The sequence below is a fragment of the Anolis carolinensis genome, unplaced genomic scaffold, assembly GCF_035594765.1.
Source record: "Anolis carolinensis isolate JA03-04 unplaced genomic scaffold, rAnoCar3.1.pri scaffold_13, whole genome shotgun sequence".
Lineage (NCBI taxonomy): Eukaryota > Metazoa > Chordata > Lepidosauria > Squamata > Dactyloidae > Anolis > Anolis carolinensis.
The window spans coordinates 5409409-5433165 of NW_026943824.1; the positions used below are offsets into that span (position 1 = coordinate 5409409).

Consider the following 23757-nt stretch of genomic DNA (forward strand, 5'->3'; position numbering starts at 1 on the left):
CCGTGTTGTATTCATGACACTACAGTCAGCCCTTTGCGTTTGCACATTTGCCTTCCACCGATTAGATTAATACCGTATATACTCGAGTATAAGCCGACCCAAATATAAGCCGAGGCACCTAATATTTTTTTTAAAATAATTTTTATTGTTTTATAAGTAATGTTACAGTGAAAGCTAGGAAAACATAATAAGTGTAGGATAGTGAAGAAAAAGTGCTGGAGAGTAAACAAACAAACAAAAAAAGAACAAAAGAGAAGAGAAAATAAAATAAATAAAAAGGCACCTAATTTTACAACCAAAAAACTGGGAAAACATTGACTCCAGTATAAGCCGAGGGTGGGAAATTTCAGAAATTAAAATAGATACCAATAAAATTGCATTAATTTAGGCATCCGTAGGTTAAATGTTTTTGAAGCTCAAATTTAAGATAAGACTGTCCAACTCTGATCCAATCATGATTCTCATCTTCTTCAATGTAAATGCCCTTATGCATCCTTTTAATAATAATAGAGTAAAATAATACATGTAATAATAATAATAATAATAAATACAGGAAAATAATACATGTAATAATAAATAGAGTAAAATAATAAATGTACAGTAGAGTCTCGCTTATCCAAGCTAAACGGGCCGGCAGAATGTTGGATAAGCGAATATGTTGGATAATAAGCAGAGATTAAGGAAAAGCCTATTAAACATCAAATTAGGTTATGATTTTACAAATTAAGCACCAAAACATCATGTTATACAACAAATTTGACAGAAAAGGTAGTTCAATGCGCAGAAATGCTATGTACTAATTAATGTATTTACAAATGTAGCACCAAAATATCACAATGCATTGAAAACATTGACTACAAAAATGCGTTGGATAATCCAGAACGTTGGATAAGCGAGTGTTGGATAAGTAGACTATACTGTAATATGAAACCCCCCGATTTCTCCCCCAAAGTGCTTCTCTGTTTCCTGTTTGTGCAAAAAGTCTCCAAACAAAACACAAGTCTTTCCTCCTTTTGATACAATGTAGAAAATAATAATAATAATAATAATAATAATAATAATAATAATAATAATAATAATAATAATAATAATGGGAGCCCTTGGTGGTGCAGCATTGAAAACATTGACTACAAAAATGCGTTGGATAATCCAGAACGTTGGATAAGTGAGACTCTACTGTACTCATTTTTGAGATTTGCCTTCCACGGATTTGATTAATATGTTCCCTATCTAGGAATATCTTGGTCCTCCAGGACATAAAAGTTAACTATAGAGTCATGAGTATGGTCCAGAGTAACTCCCAAGTGTTAGAGACTAGCCCAGAGGGGAAGTAAAGGAGAGAATTCCAGGAGAGCAATAAACAAGCCTTTTATTGTTATCACAGCTGATGATAAGGCAAAACAGCCATAGGCACACATTTTGTGGGTCCGTACCATGCAAATGGCTGTCACAACATGTGCGTAGCAAACAAAGAATATATACCTTTGGCTTATCTAAAATTGATCAATGGCTGAGGGCCTTCCTCACCTTCTGCACCTACTTTGGCACAAGTGATACCAATGACCTAACTTGTTTACTCTGAGGTTTCTTCTCTCCTTGGAACTTCCTGGAGAAAGGCACCAGCTCACAGGAAGGGAGGGGCACAGGCCCTGTGTTGCACATACTGCTTTGGTTCATACAAAGTGCTTATATTGTCCATATAAAGATGGTTTCATAAGACCATCGGTAAGGAAAGGGATCCTCAAAGGCCATCTAGATGGTCTCATAGGACCTTAGGTAAGGAAAGTGACCCCCAAAAGCCATCTAGATGGTCTCTAAGGCCATAGCTAAGCAAAGAGACCTCCAAAGACCATCTAGATGGTCTCATAAGACCATTGGTAAGGAAAGGGACCCTCAAAGGCCATCTAGATGATCTCCTCAGGCCATCAGAAGACCATAGATAAGGAAAGGGACGTCAAAGACCATCTAGATTGTTTCAGGAGACCATAGATAAGGAAAGGGACCTCAGAGCCCATCTAGATGATCTCATAAGACCATAGATAAGGAAAGGGACCTCAGAGCCCATCTAGATGATCTCATAAGACCATAGGTAAGCAAAGAGACCTCCAAAGACCATCTAGATGATCTCATAAAACCATAGGTAAGCAAAGAGACCTCCAAAGACCATCTAGATGATCTCATAAGACCATAGGTAAGCAAAGAGACCTCCAAAGACCATCTAGATGATCTCATAAGACCATAGGTAAGCAAAGAGACCTCCAAAGACCATCTAGATGATCTCATAAGACCATAGGTAAGCAAAGAGACCTCCAAAGACCATCTAGATGATCTCATAAGACCATAGGTAAGCAAAGAGACCTCCAAAGACCATCTAGATGATCTCATAAGACCATAGGTAAGCAAAGAGACCTCCAAAGACCATCTAGATGATCTCATAAGACCATAGGTAAGCAAAGAGACCTCCAAAGACCATCTAGATGATCTCATAAAACCATAGGTAAGCAAAGAGACCTCCAAAGACCATCTAGATGATCTCATAAGACCATAGGTAAGCAAAGAGACCTCCAAAGACCATCTAGATGATCTCATAAGACCATAGGTAAGCAAAGAGACCTCCAAAGACCATCTAGATGATCTCATAAGACCATAGGTAAGCAAAGAGACCTCCAAAGACCATCTAGATGATCTCATAAGACCATAGGTAAGCAAAGAGACCTCCAAAGACCATCTAGATGATCTCATAAGACCATAGGTAAGCAAAGAGACCTCCAAAGACCATCTAGATGATCTCATAAGACCATAGGTAAGCAAAGAGACCTCCAAAGACCATCTAGATGATCTCATAAAACCATAGGTAAGCAAAGAGACCTCCAAAGACCATCTAGATGATCTCATAAGACCATAGGTAAGCAAAGAGACCTCCAAAGACCATCTAGATGATCTCATAAGACCATAGGTAAGCAAAGAGACCTCCAAAGACCATCTAGATGATCTCATAAGACCATAGGTAAGCAAAGAGACCTCCAAAGACCATCTAGATGATCTCATAAGACCATAGGTAAGCAAAGAGACCTCCAAAGACCATCTAGATGATCTCATAAGACCATAGGTAAGCAAAGAGACCTCCAAAGACCATCTAGATGATCTCATAAGACCATAGGTAAGCAAAGAGACCTCCAAAGACCATCTAGATGATCTCATAAGACCATAGGTAAGCAAAGAGACCTCCAAAGACCATCTACATGATCTCATAAAACCATTGGTAAGCAAAGAGACCTCCAAAGACCAGGTAGACTTAGGTCAACCCTAAGTCCAAAGTTTAGGACAGAGGCCAGGTCAATGACCTTGGGGACCCCTGGTGTAGATGCATCCTCCAGACTACTGGTAGGGAAACAAAGCTTCAAAGGGAGAAATGGTTTGTTTGTTTGATTGAATGATGGATCGATTATTGATTGATGGTTGGATATTTATTATATTCCGTTCAGCAACAGTGGGAGAAGATTGACGGGAGTGGGAGCGTTAGGAAAGAACAAAGCCAGGGAGAAGAGGAGGAGAAATGGATCGATCCATTGATTGATCGGTTCATCGTGCATTTTTCAGTTCTTTGGGCTCTTTTTCCCAAAGCTAGTGAAGACCCAAACACCAATGACTGGGAATGGAGGAAACGTGGATCCTTCTTTGTTAGGTTGAAGCTTTCTTCCTCCTCTTCGAAGCGTATCCCATTGACGCTCTCCTTGTGCCGTAAGAGCACATTGACTCCTGCTGTGTCAGTCCTTGATCCATCTGGCGCCGGCACGGAGCGGAGGAGAGGATGCTCCAGGTGCGAAACCCAGCCTCCCGCATCCTCATCCCGTCCGTTCCTACGGTTACCTTTGCCGGCTTTGGTCCAGCCCCTCTCCTTCAGCATCCGATTCAGGCTCCTTTGTATGCAGCTGCGTGATGGATTGGTGCCTGCCTCCCAGTTGCATTGTAGCAGCAAAACAGACCAATACAAGAGAGAGAGCTCTTTCTGCTCTTTCTGTGCTTTGTATAGTCATCATCATCATCATCATCCTCTTCATATTATATTCCCCCTCTCTCTGCTCTTTCTATGCTTTGTATCATCATCATCATCCTCCCATCATCCTCATCAAATATTCCTTCTCTCTCTGCTCTTTCTATGCTTTGTATCATCATCATCATCCTCTCATCATCCTCATCATATATTCCCCCTCTCTCTGCTCTTTCTATGCTTTGTATCATCATCATCATCATCCTCTCATCATCCTCATCATATATTCCTTCTCTCTCTGCTCTTTCTATGCTTTGAATCGTCGTCATCATCATCATCATCCTCTCATCATCCTCATCATCCTCTCATCATCCTCTTCATATTATATTCCCCCTCTCTCAGCTCTTTCTATGCTTTGTATCATCATCATCATCCTCTCATCATCCTCATCATATATTCCTTCTCTCTCTGCTCTTTCTATGCTTTGAATCGTCATCATCATCATCATCATCATCATCATCCTCTCATCATCCTCTTCATATTATATTCCTCCTCTCTCAGCTCTTGCTATGCTTTGTATCATCATCATCATCCTCTCATCATCCTCATCATATATTCCTTCTCTCTCTGCTCTTGCTATGCTTTGAATCGTCGTCATCATCATCATCATCCTCTTATCATCCTCATCATCCTCTTCATATTATATTCCCCCTCTCTCAGCTCTTTCTATGCTTTGTATCATCATCATCATCATCCTCTCATCATCCTCATCATATATTCCTTCTCTCTCTGCTCTTTCTATACTTTGTATCATCATCATCATCCTCCCATCATCCTCATCATATATTCCTTCTCTCTCTGCTCTTTCTATGCTTTGAATCGTCGTCATCATCATCATCATCCTCTCATCATCCTCATCATCCTCTCATCATCCTCTTCATATTGTATTCCCCCTCTCTCAGCTCTTTCTATGCTTTGTATCATCATCATCATCCTCTCATCATCCTCATCATATATTCCTTCTCTCTCTGCTCTTTCTATGCTTTGAATCGTCGTCATCATCATCATCATCATCCTCATCATCCTCTCATCATCCTCTTCATATTATATTCCCCCTCTCTCTGCTCTTTCTATGCTTTGTATCATCATCATCATCATCCTCTCATCATCCTCATCATATATTCCTTCTCTCTCTGCTCTTTCTATGCTTTGAATCGTCGTCATCATCATCATCATCCTCTCATCATCCTCATCATCCTCTCATCATCCTCTTCATATTATATTCCCCCTCTCTCTGCTCTTTCTATGCTTTGTATCATCATCATCATCCTCTCATCATCCTCATCATATATTCCTTCTCTCTCTGCTCTTTCTATGCTTTGAATCGTCGTCATCATCATCATCCTCATCATCCTCTCATCATCCTCATCATATATTCCTTCTCTCTCTGCTCTTTCTATGCTTTGAATCGTCGTCATCATCATCATCATCCTCTCATCATCCTCATCATCCTCTCATCATCCTCTTCATATTATATTCCTCCTCTCTCAGCTCTTTCTATGCTTTGTATCATCATCATCATCCTCTCATCATCCTCATCATATATTCCTTCTCTCTCTGCTCTTTCTATGCTTTGAATCGTCGTCATCATCATCATCATCCTCATCATCCTCATCATCCTCTCATCATCCTCTTCATATTATATTCCCCCTCTCTCTGCTCTTTCTATGCTTTGTATCATCATCATCATCCTCTCATCATCCTCATCATATATTCCTTCTCTCTCTGCTCTTTCTATGCTTTGAATCGTCGTCATCATCATCATCATCCTCTCATCATCCTCATCATCCTCTCATCATCCTCTTCATATTATATTCCTCCTCTCTCTGCTCTTTCTATGCTTTGTATCATCATCATCATCCTCTCACCATCATCATCATATATTCCTTCTCTCTCTGCTCTTTCTATGCTTTGAATCGTCATCATCATCCTCATCATCCTCATCATCCTCATCATCCGCTCATCATCCTCTTCATATTATATTCCTCCTCTCTCAGCTCTTTCTATGCTTTGTATCATCATCATCATCCTCTCATCATCCTCATCATATATTCCTTCTCTCTCTGCTCTTTCTATGCTTTGAATCGTCATCATCATCATCATCATCATCATCCTCTCATCATCCTCATCATCCTCTTCATATTATATTCCTCCTCTCTCAGCTCTTTCTATGCTTTGTATCATCATCATCATCCCCTCATCATCCTCATCATATATTCCTTCTCTCTCTGCTCTTTCTATGCTTTGAATCGTCATCATCATCATCATCATCATCATCATCATCATCATCATCCTCCCATCATCCTCTTCATATTATATTCCTCCTCTCTCAGCTCTTTCTATGCTTTGTATCATCATCATCATCCCCTCATCATCCTCATCATATATTCCTTCTCTCTCTGCTCTTTCTATGCTTTGAATCGTCATCATCATCATCATCATCATCATCATCATCATCATCATCCTCCCATCATCCTCTTCATATTATATTCCTCCTCTCTCAGCTCTTTCTATGCTTTGTATCATCATCATCATCCCCTCATCATCCTCATCATCCTCATCATATTATATCCCTCCTCTCTCTGCTCTTTCTCTGCTTTGTATCATCATCATCCTCATCATCCTCATCATATTATATCCCTCCTCTCTCTGCTCTTTCTCTGCTTTGTATCATCATCATCCTCATCATCCTCATCATATTATATCCCTCCTCTCTCTGCTCTTTCTCTGCTTTGTATCATCATCATCCTCATCATCCTCATCATATTATATCCCTCCTCTCTCTGCTCTTTCTCTGCTTTGTATCATCATCATCCTCATCATCCTCATCATATTATATCCCTCCTCTCTCTGCTCTTTCTATGCTTTATATCTTCATCATCATCATCATCATCATCTCATCATACTCTTCATATTATATTCTTCCTCTCTCTGTTCTTTCTATGCTTGTATCATCATCATCTCATCATCCTCATCATATTATATTCCTCCTCTCTCTGCTCTTTCTATGATTTGTATCTTCATCATCATCCTCTCATCATCCTCATCATATTCCTCCTCTCTCTGCTCTTTCTATGATTTGTATCTTCATCATCATCCTCTCATCATCCTCATCATATTCCTCCTCTCTCTGCTCTTTCTATGCTTTGTATCATCATCATCATCATCATCATCATCATCATCTCATTATCCTCTTCATATTATATTCCTCCTCTCTCTGCTCCTTCTATAATTTGTATTATATTATTATTATTATTATTGTATGACACGGGATTATATTATTTTTATTTTTATTTTTATTTTCTACCCTTACTATTATTGTTGCTAATAATAATAATAATAACAATAATAATAATAATTGACACGACAACATTGTATGACACAGCAAACAAGATATATATACTGGATTTCGTATCACAAAATCACAGGTCAAACACTTCCCACGTGTTTAGGACTGTGTGATGTATTATTGTTATTATTATTATTATTATTTTCTTCCCTTACTATTATTATTGCGCATCACCCTCTTCTTTGTGTTATACTCCGCCTCTGCTCTTTCTATGCTTTGTATTATATTGTTATTGCTATTATTATTATTATTATTATTATTATTGACACAACTACGTTGTATGACACAGCAAACAAGATAGATATGCTGGATTTCGTATCAAAAAACCCCAAGTCAAAACACTTCCCAAGTGTTTAGGACTATGTGATGTATTATTATTATGACAGTTGAGTCTCACTTATCCAAGCCTCGCTTATCCAAGCTTCTGGATTATCCAAGGCATTTTTGTAGTCAATGTTTTCAATATATTGTGATATTTTGGTGCTAAATTCACAAATACAGCAATTACAACATAACATTACTGCGTATTGAACTGCTTTTTCTGTCAAATTTGTTGTAAAATATGATGTTTTGGTGCTTAATTTGTAAAATCATAACCTAATTTGATGTTTAATAGGCTTCTCCTTAATCTCTCCTTATTATCCAACATATTCACTCATCCAACGTTCTGCCGGCCCGTTTATGTTGGATAAGTTAGACTCTACTGTATTATTATTATTGACACAATGACATTGTGTGACACCGCAAACAAGATAGATATGCTGGATTTTGTATCACAAAATCACAAGTCAAACACTTCCCAAGTGTTTAGGACTGTGTGCTGTATTATTATTATTATTATTATTATTATTATTATTATTATTATTATTGCTATATTATTATATGACACAGCAAACAAGATAGATATGCTGGATTTCGTATCACAAAATCACAAGTCGAACACTTCCCAAGTGTCTAGGACTGTGTGATGTATTTTCGGATGATGCACGCAGATCCCAGTCGGGTGGCCTTTTGCAGTTGGCAGATCGTGATTTTGTCAATGTCTATTGTTTCCAAATGCCGGCTGAGATCTTTTGGCACGGCACCCAATGCGCCGATCACCACCGGGACCACCTGCACTGGTTTCTGCCAGAGTCTTTGAAGTTCAGTCTTGAGGTCCTGATAGTGACTGAGTTTTTCCTGTTGTTGTTGTTGTTGTTGTTATTATTATTATTATTATTATTTTCTACCCTTACTATTATTATTGCTTATCACCCTCTTCCTTGTGTTATATTCCTCCTCTACTCTTTCTATGCTTTGTTATTCATCATCCTCTTCATCCTGTTGTATTCCTCTCCTTCTGTTAATGTAGGTTAGTCTGTTTTGTAGTGTGTCGTTGTGGCTAGTTATTGCAGCTTAGTTTTAGTGATATATATATATGTGTGTGTGTGTGTGTGTGTGTGTGTGATATACTAGCTGTGCCCTGCCACGTGTTGCTGTGGCCAATTGGAATTGCAGTGAATAGCCTTGCTGCTTCAAATCCTGGCTGTTTTCTACTAGGGATGTGTAGTTTGTTTGTAAGAACGTAGAGACGTGGGTGAGGGGTTGTGTTGTCAATTTTCTAGGTTGAGGGGCCTTTAGTTTTGTGTGTGTGTGTATATATATATATATATATATATATATATATATATAAGCTGTGCCCGACCACGCGTTGCTGTGGCTAGTACTTTATTTTTCTTTTCTTTTTGTTGTATGAACGTAGAGGCGTGGATGAGAGATTGTGCTGTCAATTTTCGAGGTTGTGGGGCATTTAGTTGAGTTGTTTTGACCGGTGCCGTGACGCCATTACCTATATATATATATATATATATATATATATATATATAAAATTTTTGGTCTTATTTCCGGTGTTTTTGGGACTAAGTTCTTTTTGTTTCCAAACGAAAATTAGACATTTGGCGAGGTTTGTATCAAGCCCGCTCTGCCGTCCTCCTTGGCTTTGATTCTAAAACGTATTACAATATTATTTTTGATGTTGTTCTCACAACTATTAGTATTATTCATCATCCTCTTCTCCCTGTTGTATTCCTCTCCTTCTGTTAATGTAGGTTAGTCTGTTTTGTAGTGTGTCATCGTGGCTAGTTTTAGTGATATAGCTTATTTTTGGTGTTTTTGGGACTAAGTTATTTTTTGTTTCCGAACGAAAATTAGACATTTTGGCGAGGTTCGTATCAACCCCGCTCTGCTGTCCTCCTTGGCTTAGATTCTAAAACGTATTAAAATATTATTTGTTGTTGTTCTCACAACTATTATTATTACTCATCATCCTCTTCATCCTGTTGTATTCCTCTCCTTCTGTTAATGTAGGTTAGTCTGTTTTGTAGTGTGTCGTTGTGGCTAGTTATTGCAGCTTAGTTTTAGTGAGATATATATATATATGTGTGTGTGTGTGTGTGTGTGTGATATACTAGCTGTGCCCTGCCATGTGTTGCTGTGGCCAATTGGAATTGCAGCGAATAGCCTTGCTGCTTTAAATCCTGGCTGTTTTCTACTAGGGATGTGTAGTTTGTTTGTAAGAACGTAGAGACGTGGATGAGGGATTGTGTTGTCAATTTTCTAGGTTGAGGGGCCTTTAGTTTTGTGTATATATATATATATATATATAAGCTGTGCCCGACCACGCGTTGCTGTGGTTAGGACTTAATTTTTCTTTTCTTTTTGTTGTATGAATGTAGGGGCGTGGATGAGAGATTGTGCTGTCAATTTTCGAGGTTGTGGGGCATTTAGTTGAGTTGTTTTGACCGGTGCCGTGACGCCATTACCCTTTTATATATATATAGATATATAATTTTTGGTCTTATTTCCGGTGTTTTTGGGACTAAGTTCTTTTCGTTTCCAAACGAAAATTAGACATTTGGCGAGGTTCGTATCAAGCCCGCTCTGCCGTCCTCCTTGGCTTTGATTCTAAAACGTATTACAATATTATTTATTGGAGTCTGCAGCTTTTCTCGGCTCCGTTGGCGTGGGCTTTTCCCCCTCTGATTGCTATTCCTGGCACAAACACCATCATCGGCACACGGCTGCCACCCACTCGACGACATACACACACCGAAAAGGAGAGGAGGGATGCTGGCGGTGGCAGTGGCGGCGGCGGCGTATTTCTTCCCTCCGTTGCCACCGGTCCCTCCATCTCTTTGGACATCTTGATGTCTTTATAGCTCCGCCGGAGAGGAAAGGTGGGGGGGACGGACGGGCCCCGAAACCCCTCCCTCCTCCGTATCCTCCGTCTCCCATTCCCAGCCTGTGGCCAACCAAAAAGCCTTGGCCACACGTCTGCACACTCACTCGGTCGGCGCACACACATATCTTACCGCTGGCATTAAATTTTCAGACTGGATGCTGCTGCGGGAGGACTATTCCTAATTGCCTCCGATCCCCAAGTGGTCCATGAATAATGGCTACTGAAGGCGCTCCAAAGGCAGGCTGAGAAAGAAAGAAAGAGCGAGCGAGCACCGGAGGAAGGATTGTGCCGTACGCCTATTTATATCTATTTTTTATTATTTTCCCCCCTTCCGCCCCTTTTTGATCTCGACACGATCCCACCCCACCCTCCTTCCCCAAAGGATCTAAATCGGTGATTGGAAAGAAGGACGGAGAGGAAACCGGAGCCGGCGGAGAGAAAGGCAGAGCTCTCTCTCGAGAAAGAGAGACGGACAAGGACCATTGCTCAGGTAGGATGGAGATGTTTTTCTCTTTCAAATGTTTCTTTTTCGGTGCTTCATTTGGCCACTTGCTTCTTTTGATTGTTCCTTTTGGATGCCTCAATGGGTTGCCCTTTTCGGATTCTTTTTTCGGATGCTCCTTTCGGATACATTGCCCTTTTCGGATGCTTTGACATTGCTTTCGGATGCTTTCGGATGCCTTTTCGGAAGGGTCCTGCTCATAGTCAAATTTTCCAACCCTTTCCTTGGTTTTCTCTCCCTTATGTATGACTTCTGTTCTACCCTGTTTCCCCTAAAATAAGACATCCCCAGAAAATAAGACCTAGCAGAGGTTTTGCTGAATTGCTAAATATAAGGCCTCCCCTGAAAGTAAGACCTAGCAAAGTTTTTGTTTGGAAGCATGCCCGGCACCCACCAAACAAAATACCATAGCATGCAGGATTGGTAAATGTACATACCAGTTGTATATGGAAATAATTGTAGTAACAAGAAATTCTTGACATAAGTCACAGTTTGTCTGGTTTGGTTATGTTGGTTTGTGATGACAACTACTGTACAGTATAGAATAAATGTTCATTTTTTGTTCAACAATAAATGTGAATTCTTCTTCATGGAAAAATAAGACATCCCCTGAAAACAAGACCTAGAGCATCTTTGGGAGTAAAAAATAATATAAGACACTGTCTTATTTTCGGGGAAACACGGTATTTCAATGCTATTTCAGTTGCCTTTAGCCTTTGGTTGGCATCACTGGCAGCAGTGAATTCCTACTTGTTCATTTCTTGGGAATGTTTCCGGATTTCCTGGGCAGATAGGATTGGGTCTCTCCTTGGTTGCGTGTCCTCAAAGTTTGCCTCCTTCCAGGCTATGGAATCGTTCAAGTCATCGTATCGTCGAAGGATTTCATGGCCCCGGAATCATGTTTGCTGTGAGTCTTTCAGGCTGTTCTGGAACCCAAAAGACTCACAGCAACCCATTCAAGTCATTGTTTTGCAAGCTGGTTCCTCCCCCAAACTGGATCTCATAGTATTGAGTCACGGAAGTGGGAGTGGTGTCAAACTGTGACATTTCGACAGTGTAAATTTTATTATTATTATTATTATTATTATTATTATTATTATTATTATTATTATTATTATTATTGTTATTATGACACATCAAACAAGATAGATATGCTGGATTTCATATTACAAAATCACAAGTCGAACACTTCCCAAGTGTCTAGGACTGTGTGATGTATTATTATTATTATTATTGACACAACGACGTTGTATGATACAGCAAACAAGATAGATATGCTGGGTTTTGTTTCACAAAATCACAAGTCGAACACTTCCCAAGTGTCTAGGACTGTGTGATGTATTATTATTATTATTATTATTATTATTATTATTATTATTATTATTATGACACAGCAAACAAGATAGATATGCTGGATTTCATATTACAAAATCACAAGTCGAACACTTCCCAAGTGTCTAGGACTGTGTGATGTATTTTGGGATGATGCGCGCAGATCCCAGTCGGGTGGCCTTTTGCAGTTGGCAGATCGTAATTTTGTCAATGTCTATTGTTTCCAAATGCCGGCTGAGATCTTTTGGCATGGCACCCAATGTGCCCATCACCACCGGGACCACCTGCACTGGTTTCTGCCAGAGTCTTTGAAGTTCAATCTTGAGGTCCTGATAGCGGCTGAATTATTCCTGTTGTTTTTCGTCAATGCGACTGTCACCTGGGATGGCAACATCAATGATCCAAACCTTTATTATTATTATTATTATTATTATTATTATTATTATTATTATTATTATTATTATTTTATTGTGTTTATTATTATTATTATTATTAATTAGCGACATTTATATCCCGCCCTTCTCACCCCAAAGGGGACTCAGGGTGGTTTACAAGTATATATACATACAATATATTATACAGTAGAGTCTCACTTATCCAACATAAACGGGCCGGCAGAATGTTGGATAAGTGAATACGTTGGATAACAAGGAGAGATTAAGGAGAAGCCTATTAAAGACCAAATTAGGTTATGATTTTACAAATTGAGCACCAAAACATCATGTTATACAACAAATTTGACAGAAAAAGCAGTTCAATATGCAGTAATGCTACATAGTAATTACTGTATTTACTAATTTAGCACCAAAATATCACGATATATTGAAAACATTGACAACAAAAATGCATTGGATAATCCAGAACGTTGGATAAGGGAGTGTTGGATAAGTGAGACTCTACTGTACTTTTTGTAGTCAATGTTTTCAATACATCGTGATATTTTGGTGCTAAATTCGTAAGTACAGTAATTACTGTGAGACTCTACTGTAGTTCAATATGCAGTAATGTTATGTTGTAATTACTGTATTTATGAATTTAGCACCAAAATATCACGATATATTGAAAACATTGACTACAAAAATGAGTTGGATAATCCAGAACATTGGATAAGTGAGTGTTGGATAAGTGAGACTCTACTGTATATATACATACAATATATTATATTATAAATGCACCCTATGTTGGCCTTATAAGAAATCTTAGATGCATCTGCAATGTGGCAGATTGAACTGTCATGGGATTTGGAGTTTGGTCTTTGGGATGTCGTTTGGCATCTTGCAAAACGTTGGGGTTGTAGCGGACGGAGAGCGATGTGTGTTTTGAAAAATGCCCGAACAAGACAAATAAAAAAGTTTATCCCGAGACGAATAAATCTCCCGTCTTTTGGCCTTTTGTTCCCTTGCAAGTGTTGTCGTTGAGCATTTTGCATAATGAATTTGTGATATGAAATCCAGCATATCTATCTTGTTTGCTGTGTCATAATAAAATAATAATAATAATAATAATAATAATAATAATAATAATAATGAATTTGTGATATGAAATCCAGCATATCTATCTTGTTTGTTGTGTCATAATAAAATAATAATAATAATAATAATAATAATAATAATAATAATAATAATAATAAATCTCAGCCGGCATTTGGAAACAATAGACATTGACAAAATTACGATCTGTCAACTGCAAAAGGCCACCCTACTGGGATCTGCACGCATCATCCGAAAATATATCACACAGTCCTAAACACTTGGGAAGTGTTCGACTTGTGATTTTGTGATAGGAAATCCAGCATATCTATCTTGTGTGCTGTGTCATAATAAAATAATAATAATAATAAAAAGGTAAAGGTTTTCCCCTGACGTTAAGTCCAGTCGTGACCGACTCTGAGGGTTGGTGCTCATCTCCATTTCTAAGCCGAAGAGCCGGCGTTGTCCGTAGACACCTCCCAAGGTCATGTGGCCACTGGCATGGAGCACTGTTACCTTCCCGCCGGAGCGGTACCTATTGATCTACTCACACTCTGGGGGTTGGTGCTCATCTCCATTTCTAAGCCGAAGAGCCGGCGTTGTCCGTAGACACCTCCAAGGTCATGTGGCCACTGGCATGACTGCATGGAGCGCCGTTACCTTCCCGCTGGAGCGGTACCTATTGATCTACTCACATTGGCATATTTTCGAACTGCTAGGTTGGCAGGAGCTGGGGCTAACAGCGGGCGCTCATTCTGCTCCTGGGATTTGAACCTGGGACCTTTCGGTCTGCAAGTTCAGCAGCTCAGCGCTTTAACACACCTTTGACCTCAGACCTTTGACTATTTTGGTGGCCCTTCTTTGGACAACTTCCATCTTCTCCATCTCCTTCTTGAATGGCTTTGCCTGCCCAAAGCACTAGATACTATAGTCCCACTAGATACTATAGTAGTATCTAGTGGCTATAGCATTGGCTTCTTCAACTGCTGCATCATTCTGTTGGAGCAAAAAGTGAGCTTTCTGGGAACCCCAATGGATTCTTGCCCAAAGGAGCATTTCGTGAGCAGGAGTGTTTACCATTTGTGATGTGAATGAGGAGACTCATTGAGGAGACCAAGATATGGATCCACCTGGAAAAGGTGTTGGAAGCCGATTGTGGGTTGCGGCATCTTGACGTGTCTTTCTGAACGGCACAATGGTGTTGTACTGGATGGTCTTTGGAGTGCTTTCCAACTCTAGTGGTTTATTGGTTACCTTTGAGGATGGTAGACCACCTTTCAGAAGACCTCCAGAATATAAGATCTCAAGAGGTTGCTAGTTTTGTTGGCCATTGGAGTCCATCCCAACTGTAAGATCCTGTGGACGCTGGGATCGTTGCAAAACACCTGCCTTTATTTCGTTGTGGTTGTGAAGTGTTGCTCATCATTTCTCCGACTCTGATTCAATCGGGATCCTTAATATCCTTGTTTGTGGGAGTGCAGGGTTGCTTCCTCTAATGACGTTGTTTTACTGTTGTTCCAAACCGTGTCCAAGACCGGCGAGGGCTGTGGGGGCGGAGAGACGATTTAAATTGGCCTTAATGGATTCCCTGGAGGACTCTTTTGAGATGAAAGTCAAAATAAGACCGAAATCTCTGCAGACCTGACTCCGGCATTAAAGATGCAGGCTTCCTCGCCCGACCCTCCCCTCCTCCTCCCGTCTCCCTTTTCTTCTTCTTCTGTTGTGTGCGTTGTGTGCCAAGATGACAGAACGGGGTTCTTTCTCCCCCCCATGTCTTCTAATGAGGATCCTAATTGAAGAAGCAGAAGCCTCTTGGGATCTCTCCAGACTTTGGTTGGGCGAGAGACAAGGGATTCGACACAGCATTCCTCAACGGATACTGGTTTGTATTGGGTTGTATTATTATCCGTTGCTGGGTTGTATTATTATCCGTTGTTGGGTTGTATTATTATCCGTTGCTAGGTTGTATTATTATCCGTTGTTGGGTTGTATGATTATCCGTTGTTGGGTTGTATTATTATGCGTTGTTGGGTTGTATGATTATCCGTTGTTGGGTTGTATTATTATCCGTTGTTGGGTTGTATTATTATCCGTTGTTGGGTTGTATGATTATCCGTTGTTGGGTTGTATTATTATGCGTTGTTGGGTTGTATGATTATCCGTTGTTGGGTTGTATTATTATCCGTTGTTGGGTTGTATTATTATCCGTTGTTGGGTTGTATGATTATCCGTTGTTGGGTTGTATTATTATCCGTTGTTGGGTTGTATTATTATCCTTTGTTGGGTTGTATGATTATCCGTTGTTGGGTTGTATGATTATCCGTTGTTGGGTTGTATGATTATACGTTGTTGGGTTGTATGATTATCCGTTGTTGGGTTGTATGATTATCCGTTGTTGGGTTGTATGATTATCCGTTGTTGGGTTGTATGATTATCCGTTGTTGGGTTGTATGATTATCCGTTGTTGGGTTGTATTATTATCCGTTGTTGGGTTGCATTATTATCCGTTGTTGGGTTGTATTATTATCCGTTGTTGGGTTGTATTATTATCCGTTGTTGGGTTGTATGATTATCCGTTGTTGGGTTGTATGATTATCCGTTGTTGGGTTGCATTATTATCCGTTGTTGGGTTGTATGATTATCCGTTGTTGGGTTGTATGATTATCCGTTGTTGGGTTGTATGATTATCCGTTGTTGGGTTGTATGATTATCCGTTGTTGGGTTGTATGATTATCCGTTGTTGGGTTGTATGATTATCCGTTGTTGGGTTGTATGATTATCCGTTGTTGGGTTGTATGATTATCCGTTGTTGGGTTGTATGATTATCCGTTGTTGGGTTGTATGATTATCCGTTGTTGGGTTGTATGATTATCCGTTGTTGGGTTGTATGATTATCCGTTGTTGGGTTGTATGATTATCCGTTGTTGGGTTGTATGATTATCCGTTGTTGGGTTGTATGATTATCCGTTGTTGGGTTGTATGATTATCCGTTGTTGGGTTGTATGATTATCCGTTGTTGGGTTGTATTATTATCCGTTGTTGGGTTGTATTATTATCCGTTGTTGGGTTGCATTATTATCCGTTGTTGGGTTGCATTATTATCCGTTGTTGGGTTGCATTATTATCCGTTGTTGGGTTGTATGATTATCCGTTGTTGGGTTGTATGATTATCCGTTGTTGGGTTGTATTATTATCCGTTGTTGGGTTGTATTATTATCCGTTGTTGGGTTGTATGATTATCCGTTGTTGGGTTGTATGATTATCCGTTGTTGGGTTGTATTATTATACGTTGTTGGGTTGTATTATTATACGTTGTTGGGTTGTATGATTATCCGTTGTTGGGTTGTATGATTATCCGTTGTTGGGTTGTATTATTATCCGTTGTTGGGTTGTATGATTATCCGTTGTTGGGTTGTATGATTATCCGTTGTTGGGTTGCATTATTATCTGTTGTTGGGTTGCATTATTATCCGTTGTTGGGTTGTATGATTATCCGTTGTTGGGTTGTATGATTATCCGTTGTTGGGTTGTATGATTATCCGTTGTTGGGTTGTATGATTATCCGTTGTTGGGTTGCATTATTATCCGTTGTTGGGTTGCATTATTATCCGTTGTTGGGTTGTATGATTATACGTTGTTGGGTTGTATGATTATACGTTGTTGGGTTGTATGATTATCCGTTGTTGGGTTGTATGATTATCCGTTGTTGGGTTGTATGATTATCTGTTGTTGTGTTGTATGATTATCCGTTGTTGGGTTGTATGATTATCCGTTGTTGGGTTGTATGATTATCCGTTGTTGGGTTGTATGATTATCCGTTGTTGGGTTGTATGATTATCCGTTGTTGGGTTGTATGATTATCCGTTGTTGGGTTGTATGATTATCCGTTGTTGGGTTGTATGATTATCCGTTGTTGGGTTGTATGATTATCCGTTGTTGGGTTGTATTATTATCCGTTGTACTAACGGTGAGACCATATTGTAGTTCTTGTGGACCACTGTTGGTCCATGGACCACAGGTCCTTCATTTCATTAGGATGTAGGTCCTCCGGTGGGACTTGATGTTCTTCTTGCACCCGAAGTCCTTCATTCCATTAGGGATGTAGGTCCTCCAGTGGGACTTGATGTACTTCTTGGGCCGGAAGTCCTTCATTCCATTAGTGATGTAGGTCCTCCGGTGGGACTTGATATTCTTCTTGGGCTGGAAGACCTTCATTCCATTAGGGATGTAGGTCCTCTGGTGGGACTTGATGTTCTTCTTGGGCCGAAAATGTGTCCTCCTTGGGACATTTCCTAGGTCCTCCAGTGCTTGATGTTCTTCTGGGGCTGGAAGTCCTTCATTCCATTAGGGATGTAGGTCCTCCGGTGGGACTTGATGTTCTTCTTGGGCCGGAAGTCCTTCATCCCATTAGGATGTAGGTCCTCCGGTGGGACTTGATGTTCTTCTTGGGCCGAAAGACCTTCATTCCATTAGGGATGGCTATTATTTTTGAATTGCTTATTCATATCTGACAAAATAGGTCTTAAATCAGTGGCATTCTTGGGCCAGAAGTCCTTCATTCCAACGAGAGATTAGTGTGGGGTATCTACACAAAGTCCAGGCATGTGGGGATATGTGTCTGTAGTTCTCAGTAGGTCCAGCAAGATGTGCAAAGGTCGGTCACTCGTCCGGGAGGTTCAAAGGTGCCACGGAGCGGTCAGTATCCTCCGTCCTTTGATGCCTCTCCATCCGGGCCAGAACGCCAGGCCAGGATTCCTTCTGGAAAGGCATTGCTGGCGGAGCGCCTCGTCTGAAGGCCACGGCTGACACTGCGGATTGATGAATGGCCTACCGCAAATGCTCCCTCTTCCTCTCCATTCTCCGGGCTCATTTCCCTTCGGTGTGCGGCAGAGTGTCTCTCCCTCCCTCCTTCCCTCTCCTTCAAACACTTCTGTCTGCCAGTGGCTGAGCCAGACAGAAAGCAATATAAATCGGCAAGCCCCGGGATTTTAATGACGATCATTTAAAAGGAGCAGGGAGAGGGAGAGAGAGAGAAAGAGAGCGAGCTCTCGACTCCTTTCTGAAGGAGAGCTGGAAGATACAAGACTTTGCACGGATGCCCGAAACTGCAGATAATAGCCATCTCCCATTGCAACAAAGGACTTAGGAAGATCACTGAGTTGTGCTGGAGGACGTAGAAAATGCCTAGAGGGAGTGTAATAACTATGGGTAAACATAGGCATGGATAATATCCAACCCTTTTGGAATGAAGGACATCTGGCCCAAGACTATCATTGCATTGTGCCGGAGGACCTAGAAAATGCATAGAGGGAACACAGTACATCGGAGATGGGTAAACAAAGCTGTGTGAATGAAGGACTTCTAACCCAAGAATACCATCAAGTTGTACTGGAGGACCTAGAAAATGCATAGAGGGAACAGCAGTGATGGACCAATATTCCGCCTTTGAGACCCACTGCAATATGCTTTAATTTCCCAAAGACGTTGAAAAAAATAAATCCAAGGACTATACGTTTGGCCTAGGACAAAACAACAAAACTACACATCCCAGAAACACTAAACTTGGCAGCACAACCCCTCATCCATGAGAGGTTGTGCTGTCAATTTTCGAGGTTGTGGGGCATTTAGTTGTTTTGTCCGGTGCCATGATTCCATTACCCTTTTATATATATAACTAGCTGTGCCCGGCCACGCGTTGCTGTGGCTAGGACTTAATTTTTCTTTTCTTTTTGTTGTATGAACATAGAGGCGTGGATGAGAGGTTGTGCTGTCAAGTTTCGTGGTTGTGGGGCATTTAATTTAGTTGTTTTGTCCGGTGCCGTGATTCCATTACCCTTTTATATATAGAGACTAGCTGTGCCCGGCCACGCGTTGCTGTGGCTAGGACTTAATTTTCTTTTCTTTTTGTTGTATGAACGTAGAGGCGTGGATGAGAGGTTGTGCTGTCAATTTTCAAGGTTGTGGGGCATTTAGTTTAGTTGTTTTGTCCGGTGCCGTGATTCCATTACCCTTTTATATATAGAGACTAGCTGTGCCCGGCCACGCGTTGCTGTGGCTAGGACTTAATTTTCTTTTCTTTTTGTTGTATGAACGTAGAGGCGTGGATGAGAGGTTGTGCTGTCAATTTTCAAGGTTGTGGGGCATTTAGTTTAGTTGTTTTGTCCGGTGCCGTGATTCCATTACCCTTTTATATATATAGACTAGCTGTGCCCGGCCACGCGTTGCTGTGGCTAGGACTTAATTTTTCTTTTCTTTTTGTTGTATGAACATAGAGGCGTGGATGAGAGGTTGTGCTGTCAATTTTCGTGGTTGTGGGGCATTTAGTTTAGTTGTTTTGTCCGGTGCCGTGATTCCATTACCCTTTTATATATATAGATGACACTGAATGTTTGCCTTATATGTGTACAATGTGATCCGCCCTGAGTCCCTTTCGGGGTGAGAAAGAAGGGCGGAATATAAATACTGTAAATAAATAAATATTCTGGGTGAGCCAAGGACCAATGGATAGGACCCAAATATAGAATTTGCCTTCTTTTTATTTTCGCTTTAATATTCAATCTGGGATTGGAAAGCAAATGCCTCACCGCCTGCACGGAAGTGTGCAATATGCAACCTGCCATTTCACGCATGCTGCAGCCGCAGAAGGCTTGCTTTTCCCTTCTTAACCTGTTGTCGGGCATTTCTATATTTAAGCAAAGGAGCAATCTGCCGCCCGGCTTTTAAATCACAAGGCGACATGCAATTACCGAGCAAATGATGCCGGCGTACAGATGGCGGAGGGACAAGGAGCCGGATTATCTTGACTTGCCACCAAGAGTGCATCCACACTGCAGAATTGATGCAGTTTGACACCACTTTAACTTCCATATCTCACTGCAGTGGGATCCTGGGAGATGTGGTTTGTCTTTGGCAGGATCATGCTTCTCTTCCGGTAGACCTGGTGCCAGAAAAGCAGATGGCAACCCAGATGTGCTAAATACACACAGAGATCTATTTTCCTCCTTTGTCCCAGTACTTTTTATGTCCTCTGCCTTCCAATCCGCGGCCATCTTCCTTTGCCTTTAACAAGCTCTTTTAGCTGACAGACGGAAGGAACGTAGATACCTATAACCTTTCAAGAAAGTGACAAACAAGCATAAAAGCGTTCCCCGGAGAAGAATGGGTTTTCAGGCGCCGTATCCTGGTCCATGAAAATGCCGAACGACAAGGCTATCGGCTCTGAAAATGAACGTATATCCAGGTAGGGAGCTCTACTCGAATTGTCAGTTGATTGGACTGAAGATGGTTTTGCTGTATTCAAAAAATTAAGTGTACAATCAGATAGGAGCCATTGTCCAACAGGATTCATTTGCAGACAGAAGATAGTTGTCAGTGGATCTTGGAGGATGATGGGGGATGCAATAGTGATGGAGATGATGTGGGACCTGATGGTGAGGGGACCCAGTGGTGATGGAGATGATGTGGGACCCGATTGTGATGGAGATGATGTGGGAACTGATGATGGGGGATGCAGTGGTGATGGAGTTGATGTGGGACCTGATGGTGAGGGATCCAATTGTGATGGAGTTGATGAGGATAATGTGGGACCCGATTGTGATGGAGATGATGTGGGAACTGATGACGGGGGACCCAGTTGTGATGGACATGATGTGGGAACCGATTGTGATGGAGTTGATGAGGGACTGGATGATGTGGGACCCGATTGTGATGGACATGATGTGGGAACCGATTGTGATGGAGTTGATGTGGGACCCAATTGTGATGGACATGATGTGGGACCCGATTGTGATGGAGTTGATGAGGGACTTGATGATGTGGGACCTGATTGTGATGGAGATGATGTGGGACTCAATTGTGATGGAGTTGATGAGGATAATGTGGGACCCGATTGTGATGGAGATGATGTGGGAACTGATGAAGGGGGACCCAATTGTGATGGACATGATGTGGGAACCGATTGTGATGGAGTTGATGAGGGACTGGATGATGGGGGACCCGATTGTGATGGAGATGATGTGGGACCCAATTGTGATGGACATGATGTGGGACCCGATTGTGATGGAGTTGATGAGGGACTTGATGATGTGGGACCTGATTGTGATGGAGATGATGTGGAATCCAATTGTGGAGTTGATGTGGGAACTGATGATGGGGGACCCGATTGTGATGGAGTTGATGAGGGAACTGATAATGGGGGACCCAATTGTGATGGAGATGATGGGGGACCCAGTTGTCATGGAGATGATGTGGGAACTGATGATGGGGGACCCAATTGTGATGGAGTTGATGAGGGACCGGATGATGTGGGATCCAATTGTGATGGAGTTGATGTGGGAACTGATGATGGGGGACCCGATTGTGATGGAGTTGATGAGGGAACTGATAATGGGGGACCCAATTGTGATGGAGATGATGGGGGACCCAGTTGTCATGGAGATGATGTGGGACCTGATGATGGGGGACCCAATTGTGATGGAGTTGATGTGGGAACTGATGATGGGAGACCCAATTGTGATGGACATGATGTGGGACCCGATTGTGATAGAGATGATGTGGGAACTGATGATGTGGGACCCAATTGTGATGGAGATGATGTGGGACCCGATTGTGATAGAGATGATGTGGGAACTGATGATGGGAGACCCAATTGTGATGGACATGATGTGGGACCCGATTGTGATAGAGATGATGTGGGAACTGATGATGTGGGACCCAATTGTGATGGAGATGATGAGGATAATGTGGGACCCGATTGTGATAGAGATGATGTGGGAACTGATGATGTGGGACCCAATTGTGATGGAGATGATGTGGGACCTGATTGTGATGGAGATGATGTAGAACTGATTGTGATGGACATGATGTGGGACCCAATTGTCATGGAGTTGATGTGGGACCTGATGATGGGGGACCCAATTGTGATGGACATGGTGAGGGACCCGATTGTGATGGAGTTGATGAGGGACTTGATGATGTGGGACCCGATTGTGATGGACATGATGTGGGACCCGATTGTGATAGAGATGATGTGGGAACTGATGATGTGGGACCCAATTGTGATGGAGATGATGTGGGACCCGATTGTGATAGAGATGATGTGGGAACTGATGATGGGAGACCCAATTGTGATGGACATGATGTGGGACCCGATTGTGATAGAGATGATGTGGGAACTGATGATGTGGGACCCAATTGTGATGGAGATGATGTGGGACCCGATTGTGATAGAGATGATGTGGGAACTGATGATGGGAGACCCAATTGTGATGGACATGATGTGGGACCCGATTGTGATAGAGATGATGTGGGAACTGATGATGTGGGACCCAATTGTGATGGAGATGATGAGGATAATGTGGGACCCGATTGTGATAGAGATGATGTGGGAACTGATGATGTGGGACCCAATTGTGATGGAGATGATGTGGGACCTGATTGTGATGGAGATGATGTAGAACTGATTGTGATGGACATGATGTGGGACCCAATTGTCATGGAGTTGATGTGGGACCTGATGATGGGGGACCCAATTGTGATGGACATGGTGAGGGACCCGATTGTGATGGAGTTGATGAGGGACTTGATGATGTGGGACCCGATTGTGATGGAGATGATGTGGGATCCAATTGTGGAGTTGATGTCGGAACTGATGATGGGGGACCCAATTATGATGGACCTGATATGGGACCTGATTGTGATGGAGATGATGAGGGACCCAATTGTCATGGAGATGATGTGGGATCTGATGATGGGGACCCAATCGTGATGGACATTATGTGGGACCTGATTGTGATGGAGTTGATGAGGGACCTGATGATGTGGGATCCAATTGTG

At 41.5% G+C, this 23757-nt stretch overlaps 2 protein-coding genes across 4 annotated transcripts in view; one reads left to right on the top strand and one right to left on the bottom strand.

Annotated features, from left to right (window-relative positions):
- The window catches only part of rai1 (retinoic acid induced 1), a 169541-nt gene that overhangs the window by 44238 nt on the left and 101546 nt on the right, over positions 1-23757 (top strand). For 2 of the 3 annotated variants that reach the window (XR_010001210.1, XM_062964699.1), the window contains exon 2: positions 11003-11110. The gene's annotated coding sequence lies outside the window, so the exon portion shown is untranslated. Of the gene's footprint in view, positions 1-9265; positions 11111-23757 lie in introns of those variants that run through there. The other variant, XM_062964700.1, reaches the window with a different exon arrangement.
- On the bottom strand, positions 20442-22069 carry LOC134294170 (uncharacterized; the record flags this gene model as incomplete). Its single annotated transcript, XM_062964318.1, has 1 exon — positions 20442-22069. A coding segment is annotated over one exon (1032 nt), but the record flags the coding sequence as incomplete, so codon positions are not given.